This window comes from Salvelinus sp. IW2-2015, linkage group LG13 (genome assembly GCF_002910315.2).
Source record: "Salvelinus sp. IW2-2015 linkage group LG13, ASM291031v2, whole genome shotgun sequence".
Lineage (NCBI taxonomy): Eukaryota > Metazoa > Chordata > Actinopteri > Salmoniformes > Salmonidae > Salvelinus > Salvelinus sp. IW2-2015.
Window position 1 is genome coordinate 26,754,493 of NC_036853.1, and position 16,142 is coordinate 26,770,634.

At 41.1% G+C, this 16,142-nt stretch overlaps 1 protein-coding gene across 4 annotated transcripts in view; it reads left to right on the top strand.

Moving 5' to 3' along the window:
* Window positions 1-417: 417 nt before the first annotated feature.
* The window catches only part of pbx1b (pre-B-cell leukemia homeobox 1b), a 90,493-nt gene continuing 74,768 nt past the window's right edge, over window positions 418-16,142 (top strand). For 2 of the 4 annotated variants that reach the window (XM_023999413.3, XM_023999415.3), the window contains exons 1-2: window positions 418-1,112; window positions 2,449-2,522. In XM_023999413.3, the coding sequence (XP_023855181.1) occupies window positions 928-1,112; window positions 2,449-2,522 (259 nt within the window). In that variant the 5' untranslated portion in view covers window positions 418-927. The remainder of the gene's footprint in view (window positions 1,113-2,448; window positions 2,523-16,142) is intronic. The other 2 variants (XM_023999414.3, XM_023999417.3) reach the window with 1 other exon arrangement.

Consider the following 16,142-nt stretch of genomic DNA (forward strand, 5'->3'; position numbering starts at 1 on the left):
GTTTGTTGGTACATGTGAAAAGGTTAACCCTTTTAGCTAACCCTTCCCCTAACCTTAACCTTTTAACCTAACTCCTAACCTTAACCCTAATCCTTAACCATAACCCCTAGCTTAGCTAACATTAGCCGGCTAGCTAACGTGTTCCACCTAGCCACCTAGCTAATGTTAGACACAACACTTTGTAGGATTTGCAATGCGTAACAAATCATACGATTTACATATCTTGGTTTAACGTACATAATAATACGAAATGCTCTGAAACCAGGTTGCTCCCAGTGCTTGCATGTGGCAACATCTGTGGCAACATCTCCTGCATCCCTCCTTCACACAGCGCTATGATTGAAGTTTCACGAGAGGCACCTCAAGGTGGGGCTAAATGGTCTCTATTCCCAATAATTTCGCGTAGGCGGAGTCTCACTTTCATACTCTAGCTATGTGCTGCCTTTCAGTGACTACCGTGTCGTACTGTAGGCTACTCAGCAAAAGCAGGCGGATGGAATAAGTCGAAATAGCTTGCACTTCAGGTTTCCAAAACCCTCCTTCGATACCGCCCAGTCTCTCGGAGAAAAAGTGATTGTGTTTCGGGAAGACACAGGCTCTGACACATGAAAGGAAGACGCATACAGATTCCAATGTTGTAGTTGAAGACAGTTTATCTTTTCCACGCACAGTCTGATCTGCTAAAGGGAGTATTTCATATCAGATTTCACGTTCAGTTCTGACCAGCTGGGAGAGCAGAGAGAGGGAGAGAGAGGGCTTGTTTCTCTTCCCCTCCGACTCTGGGTCTTGGAACCCAGGAGCGCAGGAAAGCGAACCACGGCGTGGAACCCTAAACCTGTGTAGGCAAGATAAAACGTCCGTCGGAATTTGTTAAGGATTCTCTTTTGCGAGATTGACACATAGGTGAGAGCAAATAGATCGTAAGAGATGGACGAGCAGCCGCGGTTGATGCACTCTCATGCGGGAGTAGGGATGGCAGGGCATCCCGGCTTGTCTCAACATATGGAAGGCACCGGAGGGACGGACGGCGATGGGAGAAAACAGGACATAGGAGACATTTTACAGCAAATAATGACCATCACAGATCAAAGTCTGGACGAAGCTCAAGCTAGGTAAGGTGCTCGGGACCTACCTGGTCAAAATGCACAGCGAATCGTTATGGCAAACTACTCTATGCATTCAATAACGATGGATAATAAGACATTTCAAGAAAGTCAGATTTCTAGTGAAAAATATTATATTGATGAATTGAAAATAATTCGGTTTTCGCGCCCAACAGCCTACAATAATGATACGCGGGCAAGCGGGCATTTGGAAAAAGGATGACATCCAAAGTGCACCAGTTACTAAATGTACACTTTGAAGTTCTATTATTATTAATATTTAGAAAACAGATCATTTTTCTCCTGACTTTCCAGAAATTATACACAGTAAAATTGCAGCAGTTTAGTCTACAGGCTGCAACTATAGATTCAAAGTGTTTTCACACTACTGACAAATCAATAAAGACTCGCAAATTTGACATCTCAAGTTTGTGCATGCGATTTGTCATCAAAATAACAAGCATCACATTGATTGACAACATCATCATTTTGATGAACTTTTGTGCAAACACAGCTCTCTGTGTCACTCCAGGCAAAATATAACTGATAAGGCATAGCCTTAAATCTAATATAAATCGAGACTAAACTATTAGGTTATCATTTGTTATTTACATGGTAAAAAAAATGGGCTATTGATAGTAATTGCAGAAAATTATTTGCATTCTGTTATTACATATTTTGTTGACTCAGACGCTAAAGAGAAGTGCTCAGACGGGCACGGTGCGCGTGTTTAGCCTACATCGTCGAGAACGAGGAGCAGAGAGGAATCTGTTAAAATGCTATTAAACTCTTTGGACAACCTTTTCCGCTGTCGCCTGTTTCACTGCAATATACATGACTGTAATTTATACAAAGTCAACAACAAACAAGACATATAATAATTGTTGATAAAACTTTACCTTTCTAAACAACAAAAATACATCTTCAAAGCTGTTGTATAAATTGTCGTTGGTATTGTTGCTCAATCAGTCCATAACTCAGCATGATTTTTTTTGCATGATATTTTTAGGCAGTAACAAGTAGCCATATATTCTAGTTTACTTTCTTTACTTGCGTCCAGTAATAATAATAATAGCATTATTAATAATAATAGGCCTATACATATTAACTTGTCATTTTTAAATAGTACATATGCTATTTTACTTTTGAAATTAAGCATGCATATAAAAAACACATCAGGCTATCAAAAAAAGGTTGATGCGATGCGCAATTGTATCACACAATTGCCAGTCTCCATAATTTGCGGCCCATGCTTCAATAAACCCGTTATAGCATACATATGTTTTTAAGATATAACACTTTTGTGATTTACGATCATTTTTTAATTGACTTTGTTTTGTTTTAGGAAACACGCCTTGAATTGCCACAGGATGAAGCCTGCTCTCTTCAACGTCTTGTGTGAAATCAAAGAAAAGACAGGTAGGCCCAATGCGTTTAATAAAGTTATCTACTGGTAAGATATTGATTGCACATCAAATATAGACCTAGCCTGCACAATTTGAAGGGAAACTATTTATACTATTGGCTACAGAAGCCCACGTAAAGGGGATATATTGTATGCGCTCTGATGCGCGCATAGGACTCAGAAATGTCTTCACCGAAAGCGCGTTTTTCAATTCACAGCCATTCCTATCCACAAACTTGTTGCAGGACATGCATGATCGTTTTTCGATGTGCTTTGAATTACATATGAGGTGTACAAATGGTTTATTATACTTGTGTTTTTGCCTTGTGTTGTCGTGTAATCCATTTTATGCTGTTACACACTATGTAGGCCTACAGTCAGTGCTACTACATTGGAAATCCTTATCAATTATTGTGTCAAACATCTGAGCACTAAATTACCATCTGCATCATCATTTTCCCCCCTTGTGTGTTAGCTGTCAAGTCTCTCTGCTGAGTGTGTCTCATTTAATTCACTTGTGTCTGTTTTTTCATTTGTCTGTGCTGTTGTGAGAGACCTTGTCGCTAGAATAATTTCACCAAGAGCAGATGCAGTGACATTAGGCTTAGGGAGAGGCATAACATACGTCCTCTTTCCAGAATACAATCCCCTTTTCCCTTGACATTTCTGAAATTGGCACAGATAGAATTCGGCGTTGTTTAGTGTGTATATAAAGTACGGTGCCTATAGAAAGTATACACCCTCTTGAACTTTTTTCACATTTTGTTGTGTTACAAAGTGGGATTGAAATATATTTAATTGTACATCTTTGTCATTGATCTGCACAAAATACTCCATAATGTCGAAGTGAAAATAAAATTCCACAAATGTTCACACACTTATAAACATGTAATGACTAAAATATAGTTGTTGCATAAGTATTCACCCCCTGTGTTTAGGCAAGCTGAAATTAGTTCAAAAGTCAAATTTGGCTTAACAAATTACATAATAAGGTAGATGGACTCACTCTGTGTGAAATAATAAGGGTTGACATCGGTGGCAGTCAGTGCCGTTTTAGATTAGGAGGCCAATTTTTTTACGAGCATAGTCTTATTTCTATTACATCATATTGGATCACTGTCATTCATATTCCATTCACCCAGCTCAATGTAACACCGATAGGTTTAGGTTACTATATGATACTCGAATTTGCCCTATACCCATCATGTGGTTGCTACAACCTAGCCTACAAATGGAAGTTTATAACGTAGGTGCAGAGGTCCCAAACCAAATTGGATGAGTCAAGGTGACTGACAATGGGGCCTTCTGAGTGGCGCAGCGGTCTAAGGCAATGCATCGCAGTGCTTGAGGAGACCCATGAGGCGGTGCACAATCTGCCCAGCGTCGTCCGGGTTAGGGGAGGGTTTGCCCGGAAGAGATGGCCTTGTCCCATCACGCTCTACCGACTCCTGTGGCGGGCCGTGCGCATGCACGCTGACACAGCCGCCAGTTGTACGGTGTTTCCTCCGACACATTGGTGCGGCTGGCTTCCGAGTTAAGCGAGCAGTGTGTCAAGAAGCAGTGCAACTTGGCAGGGTCGTGTTTCGGAGAACGCATGGCTCTCGACCTTCGCTTCTCCCGAGTCCGTATGGGAGTTGCAGCGATGGGACAAGACTGTACTACCAATTGGGGTGAAAAAGGGGTAAAAAAAAAAACTGCACTGACTATTTGTGATGTAAATTGAGTATATAGTATGCTTATTGGTCATAGTATGGATATAGTTTGTATGCCAAAAATTCCCGGATGTCATACATACTACATTCTCCAAAATACGAAGTATACCAACTATGGACACTATTTCAGTGCTTTTAGGGCCCATAATGCAATTCTTCAGACAATGGGCGTGGCTTCACATCGTTTTCAAATTTGAAGAAAATGGCAGAAAATATGCAGCCGAAGTATGAGTGCGGATACAAATTAATTGCTTTAACTAATTATGACAAATGTTAAGAAAATGTTGAGCAATGTAATAAAGTAATGACTTTTCAAATAAGTTACCTTACACGTTATGTTGGCTAACAATTTGTTTGCTACTCTGTCCTTACGAACCACATAATATATCATTACAGCAGTATGTACCGATATGTTAGCTAGCTACCTAACGTTATTTAGCTACTAATACATCAACTTACCAGCATATTAACTATATGCTATCTAACTACCCAATGTTTATTGACGTGATTATTCCCGTCATTCTTAGCTTAGCTGTGTGGTATAGTCGTTGTGTGTTCTCAATGGACATTCGGGTGCTTTCGTATATTCACTCTGGCTATCTACTCTGATTTCAGAGCACTCTCATTCATCTGAGTGTACCAGGGCGCAGAATAACTGATGATGACTTTACAAGCGCTCAACACCCGTTGAACATGCCCGGTGTCAGTAAACGTCGGCAAAAAAGCGTAATTAAATTGTTGCCAGCAGCACAGTTACAGTCACCAACACTCTGGATCAGTGGTGTAAAGCACTTAAGAAAAATACTTTAAAGTACTACTTATTTCGTTTTTTGGGGTATCTGTACTTTACTATTTATATTTTTGGCAACTTTTACTTTTACTCCACTACATTCCTAAAGAAAAGAATGTACTTTTTACTCCACACATTTTCCCTGACACCCAAAAGTACTAGTTACAATTTGACAGGAAAATGGTCCAATTCACACACTTATCAAGAGAACATCCCTGGTCATCCCTACTGCCTCTGATCTGGCAGACTCACTAAACACAAATGCTTCGTTTGTAAATTATGTCTGAGTGTTGGAGTGTGCCCCTGTCTATCCATCAATTTAAAAGAAACAATTAGAAAATTGTGCCGTATGGTTTGCTTTATATAAGGAATTGGAAATGATTTATACTTTTACGTTAACTTTTGATAAGTACATTTTAGCAAATTAATTTACTTTTGATACTTAAGTATATTTACAACCAAATACTTAGACTTTTACTCAAGTAGGATTTTACTGCATGACTTTCACTTTTACTTGAGTCATTTTCTATTAAGATATATTTACTTTTACTCAAGTATGACAATTTAGTACTTTTTCTACCACTGATCTGGATAACATGAAAACTGCCTTACCAGCTCTGCTAGGGCGAGTAAAATGGTCAGAGTGAGGTCATTTGTGTCTGGAAGTAGCTAGAAAGCTAGCCAACGTTAGCTTGGGTGCTTGACTGCCATTGTAAGGCCAGAATGCTCGAATCAACCCTACTGCTAGGCCCGAGCATCTAGTGTGCGCTCCGAGAGCGCACTGCTAGTGTGTTTTAATCAGTTATTTGGTGACGTGAATATATTTTGTATAGTTTTATCTAAAAAGGATAACTTTTTAAATGTTTCACTATTTATATTTTTATAAAATTCACTGAGTAGGATGGTCCCCCACTTCCTCCTCTGAGGAGCCACCCCTGGTTGATCTGATTTTTGAATGACTACCCCTTCCTCTGTTCCCAATACATATAGCATCTGTAAGGTCCCTCAGTCAAGTATTGAAATTCAAACACAGAGACAACTACAAAGACCAGGGAGCTTTTCAAAAGCCTTAAAGAAGGGCTGTGATTGGTAGATGGGTAACAATAACAAATCAGACATTGAATATATATTTAAGCATGGTCAAGTTAATTATTATGCTGTGGATGATGTATTAAACCACCAAGACACATCAAAGATGCAGTCGTACTTCTGAACTGAGCTGCAGGACAGGAAGGAAACTGCTTAGGGATGTCACCATGAGGCCATTGGTGATTTTAAAACAGCTACAGAGTTCAATGGCTGTAATGGAAGAAAAATGACGTTGTAGTGTCTCCACAATAATGACCTAAATGACAGAGGGAAAATAAGAATAAAAATATACAGAATATTCCAAAAAATGCTTATACTGGATGTATGCAACAAGGCACTAAAGTAATACTGCAAAAAACATGGCAAAATAGTGCACTTTTTGGCCTATATGCAAAGGCTTATCTTTGGGGCAAACTCAACACAACACATCACTGAGTAACTGCCTCCTTATGGTGAATGAAGCATGGTGGTGGCTGCATCATGTTATGTGTATGGTTGACATCAGCAAAGACTGGGGAGTTTTTTGGGATGAAAAGAAACAGAATGGAGCTAAGCGCAGGCAAAATCCTGGAGGAAACCCTGCTTCAGTCTGCTCTACACCAGACACTGGGAGAGGATTTGACCTTTCAGCAGGACAATAACCTACAACACAAAGCCAGACCTACACTGGAGTTGCTTACCAAGAAGACAGTGAAAGTTTCTGAGTGACCAAGTTAAAGTTTTGACTTAAATCTGCTTGACAATCTAAGGCAAGACTTGAAAATTGCTGTCTAGCCATGATCCCCAACACCTTGACAGAGCTTGAAGAATTCTGAAAAGAATAATGGGCAAATATTGCACATTCCAGGTGTGCAAGGCTCGTATGAGACTTACCCCAGAAGATTCACAGCTGTAATCGCTGCCAGAGGTGTTTCTAGCATGTACTATATTGGGGTTATATTTTTCATTAATCGTACCAACAAAAAGAAAATCACTTTGACATTACATTTTGTGTAAATCGTTGACAAAAAATTGCAATTAAATCCATTTGAATCCCACTTTGTAACACAATACAATGTTAATGAATACAAGGGGCCTTGTAGACTTTCTATAGGCACTGTGTCTTGTCCAATGTTTTCCCTTTCTAAGACATGGCGTGGAATAGGGACTCATTTCAATTTGCACTTAGATTTATTGAGATTCTATCGCTGTGTGCGTTTAATATGGAAGCATGTCCACTGTGTTTCATTGTCATTAGTGCATTAAATAAAATTGGATAGATAGATAGATAGATAGGTAGATAGATAGAGGCCACCACCTTCCACCTCCACCCTCCCACCAACCCAGTCCTTCTGCCCCATGTAGCTCACTCTCAATCTGGCCAGTGTCTCAGGAGAGCAGGGGGGCTTTTGAGGCCTGCTGGCTCTCTCTCCTTTCTCTGTTCTCTCGGTAGGGTTTTGGAGGGGGAGTGAGTGGCACAAGTTATGCATAGTGTTTTACTCCCTGGCGTTTCTCTGAGTTCATCCAAAGTTCGTCTCTGCATGGAGCACAAAGTAACTTGGATCTGGTCCTGGCTGGGAGTGCTGTGCACCCTGTGCTTATTTTCTCTCAGTCTCGCTCTAAGCCGGCTACGACCCCAACAACCCAATAGCCCAGGTTTCTGTTTCTCCTCTCAGAGGAGGTTTAGTTACACATACCCACTGTGGGTGGAGAACATTAGGGTTCATTACATCAAGTGAATATAGATATATGGATGTACAAGATAGATGGTTTTGTACATCTCTACTCTTTTATATACTGTGTGAGATACTGTGTTATATACTGTGTGCTGTATAAGGTGTTAGAATTAAATTGTCACCAGTAGTTTTGATAATATTTTGGGGAAATGTCTTCTGCTGAAACCTGGAGTATATCTCTGTCGAGTAAACCTCGACTGGGTCCTCTTGGCTGGGTGCCAAAGTATTAAAAACGTTATGATGATTCTCCATGTAAAAAGAGCCTACCTGTTTTTAAAAACATTATTACGACTCTACCTGCCACAGTACAGACTACAGACTAGCCCTAGTGAGGCTGTGTAGGGTTGAGCCGGTTTGTCGGTGAGCACGGTTACTGTTAGGTCTTAAAGTAAATAAAGCTCAGCGCAGGACCTACTGACTGCACAGACCTCTGCTGCTGCAGCTCTGGAATCTGTCTTGTTTTTAACCATTAAATATGTATGAATGCACCAGATGCATTAGAAAGGCTATTTTGTAGTCTGGTTTTTACACCACATGATTTTCACTTAGGATAACTGTGTTGTTAATATCTTATTGTAACATTTATTTATTTGTATAATTTTGTCATAGCAAAATTTGAGTGCTAAGAATTGATATAAGTGCATATAGCACATTACATTATATTTGTTTTTATTAAATGAAAAGTGGCCTAGTTTTTAGTCAGAACCTTCATTCACAGTTTTTTGATTTTGTGAATATATCAATATTCGTGGAATTTAGTTTCAGCAAATGGAAATCTTTCCCCTCAATGTCCACTACGCGTTTTACGTCTCTGACTGTCCCCAGTACAAGAGCAACTCACCTGCAGGAGTCAGGACAGGATATAATGCCATGCTCAGGGAGGCAGGACAGGCAGGCAGCGCTGATTAAGCCAGTGCCTGAACTCCTGACCGACTCTGTGTATTTGTACTTGGATATTGCGGTGTGGTGTGGTTAGCGAACGGTGCCTAGCAGAATGACTGCTCACTATAAACAAGCACAATCCTGTGCTCAGCTCACACCCCACAGGAAAGGAGAAGAAGATCGAACAGTTGATTTTTTTCCCCCCTGCCAGGCATTTTTCTTTTTCTTTTTTAAAATTCTCACAGACACTGGTTTATTTTTTCCCTCCTTGACTGCATGTTTTGGTTGTCTTTCTCTACTGAAAGGAATGCTGCTGTTCACTAAAAGGCCTACCGTGTGTGCATGTGTGGGTCTGTGTGTGTGTGTGTCTCTGTCTGTAATACGTTATAAAAAGAGACAAGAAAATGTCTAATTTACTTCCATAGATTCTTAGAACTAAACATTGTTTGACCACTTACCCCCAAGGTCACTTTGAAGTACAGTCAGACTAAGGAAGATAAGTTAAAATTAGTCTTAGGGTCTTGTCTATGACAGTAGGCTACATGTCCCAGCAATACCCACCCAGAACCATGTAATAAGAGGTTTTGGCACAGGGTACTTTCCACAAATATACCCAAACAATTTGACTCCAATGCTATTGTGCCATGAAACCTTAACCTTCTGCAAACTCAACGCATTATAACATATACAAATGTAACACAACTCAATCTAACATCAGGGTTTTTAAAAGAAATAACATATTTTAAGTGTCATTCATTTCCTATCTTAAACACAAAATTAATGAATCACAAAACCTGAATGTAGAAGATTGCAAAAATATATGTTTCAATCATGTTTGAAAAACATTTCCACAGTTTGTTTTTAGAATGATCTAAAGAACTGTCCTTCTCTTTTTGATAAGCAAACAGTTGACATCGAAAATTGTACTTTAGAACATTTTAGAAAACTAATTGACTTCTGTAAACACCTCAGCAACGTCATAAATCTCCACCAGTGTCAAACAACCTCTCTGTGACTGAGATGCTCGCTCAGTAAATCTAGTGTGTGTCCCAAATGGCACGCCCAACATTTGTTCCCGACTACTAAAAGTAGTGCACTATATATGGAGTAGGGTGCCATTTGAGACTCATCCCTACTGCTCTGACTGGCTGTTTAGTTTTTTTCCCTCTCAACCTCAACAAAAGGCTAGTTTTCTGGTGGCCCGTGTTTGAATAGTGTAAGGTTTCACGCCTGGGGGATGCTCCATTTATAAAAATGTCTAGTGGAATGATGTAATGTTATTTTTTGAAGGGTGAAAATGGGGTGTTTTACAGAGGGCAGCGGAGTAATATTTGACGTGGGTGAAATGAGCCAGAGATCTGATTATAGATAGGTGTATTGTACAGTACATTACATTGAGTTGTCAGTCCATTCAGATGGCTTGGCATCTGCCTATTTTTACTAGAGAATGTAGAGTCCATTCAGAACCCTACACACTATAGCACACCATCGTCATATAAACAATTTATGTCAGCCGTCATGATCCACAGAAGAAAATATCATATTTATTTTACCTTCGAAAACCAATGTGGTATAGAAACTCATAGGAATTAACAATTTGACTGTATATACAGTATTTTGTGTTTTTTTTAAGATTAGCACAATGGTGTATTTTGAGTCTGTATCTAAGTGTATTGCCAATGCCAAACTGATGGTAGTCGAAAGATTAATGTTGACATATCAGTTCGCTCTCTATCTAAATCCCCCTGGTGTCACTTTGGTATGGTGGTTCCTTCTATAGTGCACTACTTGACCAGGGCCCCAGCATTTGGGATGCTGACATAGGCTAAGCTGGGGCCTGTTCAGAGTTAATGTTAACTAGCAGCCTGTAACAGTTTATTTTCCTTCCTATCAATGCAGGAGGATGTAAATGTCTACTCAGAGTGTTGTGTCACGGTGATATGCATCCCCCTCCCATCACTAGCTGGGATTGTTGCTAATACAGCAGCTTTTGTCGTTCCTTTTATCCAGCCTACTCTTCTATGCTGATGCTGCAGCATTCCGTGTGTGTGTGTGTGTGTGCTTGCAGCACTCACAGGAGAAACAGAAACACAAAGCTGTACTCTCCTCCACAGCTGTTTCCCTCCTATCCCTCTGTTTAATCATCCATCCAGCTGAAGCTCTACTTCTACTGCTCACAGAGTCACAGAAACACAGGCAGTGGCAAAGTAGGAAAATGTGACATTGTGCGTTCTTTGAGAAGCCTTCAAAAAGCTTTGCTCTTCACCTCTTTTTGTTAGTAGCGTTATTATGAACACAGTATGAAGGGATTCGTCGTATTATTGAGTCCCATGCTATGTTAGGTTTGTGTTTTTTTCCTCCAATCTTACAGGATCATTTAGTTACCTTATCAATTATGGAAATGACCAGAGGCCTAACTGATACATGTTAATCACATTAAGGGGCTTAATCATAGAATTATTAGTGTGATGTGATTGGGTCATTAACAATGGCATCACAATGGTGGTGACTGTGAAATTGATCTTGCTGTTTCGCGTTGATCTGTTGTTTTTCCCCTCGTTGTTTTTTTGTGATATTATCCCAGTGATGATAACAGGGAGCAACCTTCTATGTTGTGTGTGAACGTGAGTAGCGAAGACAGAAAGACAGAGAGGCCTGAGAAAAAATAAACACAAGTGGAATGACTAACATAAGTCGAACTCCTATTTCATAGGCTGGTGACCTAGCTACTAAAAGCACTGTAATTTGTTCCTATTATAGCATCAGCGGCAATGCTAAATGCTATTCATTAAAAATGCAGATTATGTGCTTGTGATCTCCAAAATAAAGCATATTCCAGTCGGGGTGGTGAATGAAATTGATCAAATGGATAGCTGTTTGGTTGGATTTAGCCCTCATGCCTCACCAGACTGAATTAACAGACCACAGTATCCACTGCTTTTAAGATGGGGATATGGTAGCTTAAATCTGACTCTGCTTGCTTTTAAAAGAGCTCTGTTTGCAATAAGGTTTGGTCTGCCATAGCTTCCTCTAATATGTTCTGAATTTAATCAAATCTGCAAATTTGTTATGTACATTAAATTGAACATGCAATGGCACTTTCGAATGCGGTTGCCATACCAACCCCCCAGGAGTTCATTTTTCTTAATGCAGGGCTCGGAATCTCATTTCATACACTCTCCCCTGCTGCTAGGAGCTGCTCCGAGCAGGCGCTAGCTCAAGGCTTCCACGGTACCACTGACAGAGCCTCGTCTAACTATCACAGCTTACAAACACTGGAGCTGTATATGAGGAGTGGTGAGAGGGGGGGGGGAGAAAGGGGGGGTGAGAGAGGGAGAGAGATAGAGAGCAAGAGCGAGGGAGAGGGAGAGCAGAGAGAGAGAGTGACAGAGCAAAGAGAGCGAGAGAGAGAGGAAGATGTCTCTCTCACGTAGTGGAAATGACACAAATTAATATACACTACTAAACCAGACTAAGATTAATGGTTGCCTTTCGCGGCAGCTTAGTCCCACTGTCAGTTGCAGAGTGTCGTTGGACAAATCAACACTAATCAACATTTATTCCACTTTTGCCCTGGGCCTCAGGAGTCTTGCAGGCGGCAGGACTGTGTTACTCCTCTCCCCCCTCGCTTCCCCCGTCCGTCTTGCTACGCTTTTCACCTCCAATCCAGCTCCTTCATACATCACCTGCTCCCTCCCTCTTCCCGCCCGCGCCTGGCTCCTCGCAGGGGAGATCGCCCTCCATCAGGACACATTACAGTCATGATAGATTTTCTCTTTTCATTTGCCTCTGATCTTTAACACTTTAAAGCAGTTGCTCTGGCACTTTACATTGCAGGAGGTGTGTGTGTGTGTGTGTGTGTGTGTGTGTGTGTGTGTGTGTGTGTGTGTGTGTGTGTGTGTGTGTGTGTGTGTGTGTGTGTGTGTGTGTGGGTTGGGTGTGTGTGTGTGTGTGTGTGTGTGTGTGTGTGTGTGTGTGTGTGTGCATCTGAGTATATTTTGTAATCAGAGTGATCTGTGACATTATCTGTCCTCAATCTCACATTGAATTATCACTAGCAAGATGTGTGTTGTGTTGTGTGTATGCATTATGTACATATTTGAGTGGGTTTTTCTGAAAGTAACAAACATTATGTATGTGTATGGCCCATGACTAGGAAACTGAGCACCTCTTTCTCTCCCAATAGGGCTTGTATTTCCTTCAGAGTGAAAGACAAGGCAATCTCCCGTGTATATTTGTGTCCTCATTTCAAAGAAACATAATATCCATTTCTGTGAAGTCATCAGATTGCCTTGCTGTCTTTCATTCTAGTGTTGCCCCCAATTTTGTTGTACTACATATTATATACACTATGCAGACCTAGACCAACTATCTATCCGTGTTTGACTAAAATTGAATTATTGTAAGGATATGGATTTTTTTTCAGCATTCATTAGATTAAACAGACTACCTTTCACATCACTTGTGACATTGATCATTGTACAGATAACATTGCTACTGTTTCATCTGTGTTCATGCAGAGTAGGGATGTGACAAATTGAACATTTTCTTCATGTTTTAAAGTTTTTGGGTTTTCCGTTAAAACGATACAAAATATTGATAAAATTCCATGTGAATTCACAATGCATAAAAAAGTCCTATTGCGCAATCACAGATATATACCGCAGTTCTATATAGTCATAGATAGATACATTAGGCTTTCTGTAATCAGCGCTGTGATTTTCTTACGCCGTCTCTTATTGCACATAGCCTACAATGCATCATCTAAAAAGTAACATATGCCTACACATAGTGGCTCCATTTTTTTTATCCTAAAACACCAAACTAGGCCTACATTATTATAAATTAGGCCATCATCACTTCCAAACGTGAATGATAATTCTTCACGTTTTATGTGTGAAACGTTCATGCATCGGCATGCCAACCATTTGATCCCAATCAGTTTCATGGGAATATGCATTTTGATCTTATTCTGCTTGAATGATGTAAGTAGCCTAACTATTGTATAATCAACGTTTAAAGCAGAGGGAGTTAAGAAGTTACACTTCCACCTGTATTTTGTTTCAATCAAATCATAGGGTACTAGGGGGTATCTAGCCCCCCCCCCCTAAGGACTAGTTGTCTAATTGCTGACACAAAAAAGCTACATTTGGGAAAAAATTGGTATGTGGATGAAGGTCATGCTTAGGTGAATAATCTATAAAGGGAAATAAATGGTTACAGTTTACACTTTTTTAGTTATTTCATTAAATGTTGTTTTTAGAAAAGGGGAGTTTTTTTTTACCCCCGGGGGTGCCAGTTACCCCAGTAGAATATATATATATTTTTTTATTTCACCTTTATTTAACCAGGTAGGCCAGTTGAAAACAACTTCTCATTTACAACTGCGACCTGGCCAAGATAAAGCAAAGCAGTGCAACAAAAACAACAACACAGAGTAACATATGGGATAAACAATTTGCTGAGTAGAGTGTTGGAGGCTATTTTGTAAATGACACCGCCGAAGTCAAGGATCGGTAGGATAGTCAGTTTTACGAGGGTATGTTTGGCAGAAAGAGTGAAGGAGGTTTAGTTGCAAAATAGGAAGCCGATTCTGGATTTAACTTTGAATTGGAGATGCTTAATGTGAGTCTGGAAGGAGAGTTTAAAGTCTAGCCAGACACCTAGGTATTTATAGTTGTCCACATATTCTAAGTCAGAACCATCCAGAGTAGTGATACTAGTCGGGCGGGCGGGTGCAGGAAGCGATCGGTTGAAGAGCATGCATTTAGTTTTACTAGCATTTAAGAGCAGTTGGAGGCCACGGAAGGAGTGTTGTATGGCGTTGAAGCTCGTTTGGAGGTTTGTTAACACGGTGTCCAAAGAAGGGCCAGATGTATACAGAATGGTGTCGTCTGCGTAGAGGTGGATCAAAGAATCACCATCAGCAAGAGTGACATCAGTGATATATACAGAAAAAAGAGTCGGCCCGAGAATTGAACCCTGTGGCAACCCCATAGAGACTGCCAGAGGTCCGGACAACAGGCCATCCGATTTGACACACTGAACTCTATCTGAGAAGTAGTTAGTGAACCAGGCGAGGCAGTCATTAGAGAAAGCAAGGCTGTTGAGTCTGCCGGTAAAAATACGGTGATTGTCAGAGTCGAATACCTTGGCCAGTTCGATGAAGACGGCTGCACAGTACTGTCTTTTATCGATGGCGGTTATGATATCGTTTAGGACCTTGAGCGTGGCTGAGGTGCACCCGTGACCAGCTCAGAAACCAGATTGCATAGCGGAGAAGGTACGGTGGGATTCGAAATGGTCGGTGATCTGTTTGTTCACTTGGCGTTCGAAGACTTTAGAAAGGCAGGGCAGAATGGATATAGGTCTGTAACAGTTTCGGTCTAGAGTGTCTCCCCCTTTGAAGAGGGGGGTGACTGCGGTCACTTTCCAATCTTTGGGAATCTCAGACGATACGAAAGAGAGGTTGAACAGATTAGTAATAGGGGTTGCAACAATGGCGGCAGATAATTTTAGGAAGAGAGGGTCCAGATTGTCTTGCCCAGCTGATTCGTAGGGATCCAGAATTTGCAGCTCTTTCAGAACATCAGCTGTCTGGAATTGGATGAAGGAGAAGAGGGAGGCGCTTGGGCCAGTTGCTGCGGGCGGTGCAGAGCTGTTGACCGGGGTAGGGATAGCCAGGTGGAAAGCATGGCCAGCCGTAGAGAAATGCTTATTGAAATTCTCGATTATCGTCGATTTATCAGTGGTGACAGTGTTTCCTACTCTCAGTGCAGTGGGCAGCTGGGAGGAGGTGCTCTTATTCTCCATGGACTTTACAGTGTCCCAAAACCTTTTGGAATTAGTGCTGCAGGATGCAATTTTCTGTTTGAAAAAGCTAACCTTTGCTTTCTAACTGACTCTGTGTATTGGTTCCTGACTTCCCTGAAAAGTTGCATTCGCGGGGACTAATCGATGCTCGTGCAGTACGCCACAGGGTGTTTTTGTGCTGAAAGGGGCATGCTTATTGAAGATGGTGAGGAAAGCACTTTCAAAGAACAACCAGGCATCCTCTACTGACGGGATGAGGTCAATATCCTTCCAGGATACCTGGGCCAGGTCGATGCTCGCAGAAGTGTTTTTGTGGGCGTTTGACAGTGATGAGGAGTGGTCGTTTGACCGCGGACCCATAACGGACGCGGTCAGGATGATATCTATGAGAGTGCCCATGTTTACGGATTTGGGGTTGTACCTGGTAGGTTCCTTGATAATTTGTGGGAGATTGAGGGCATCTAGCTTAGATTGTAGGACGGCCGCGGTGTTAAGCATATCCCAGTTTACGTCACCTAACAGTACGAACTCTGAAAATAGATGGGGGGGAAATCAATTCACATATGGTGTCCAGGGCACAGCTGGGAGCTGAGGGGGGTCTATAACAAGCGGCAACAGTGAGGGACTTATTTC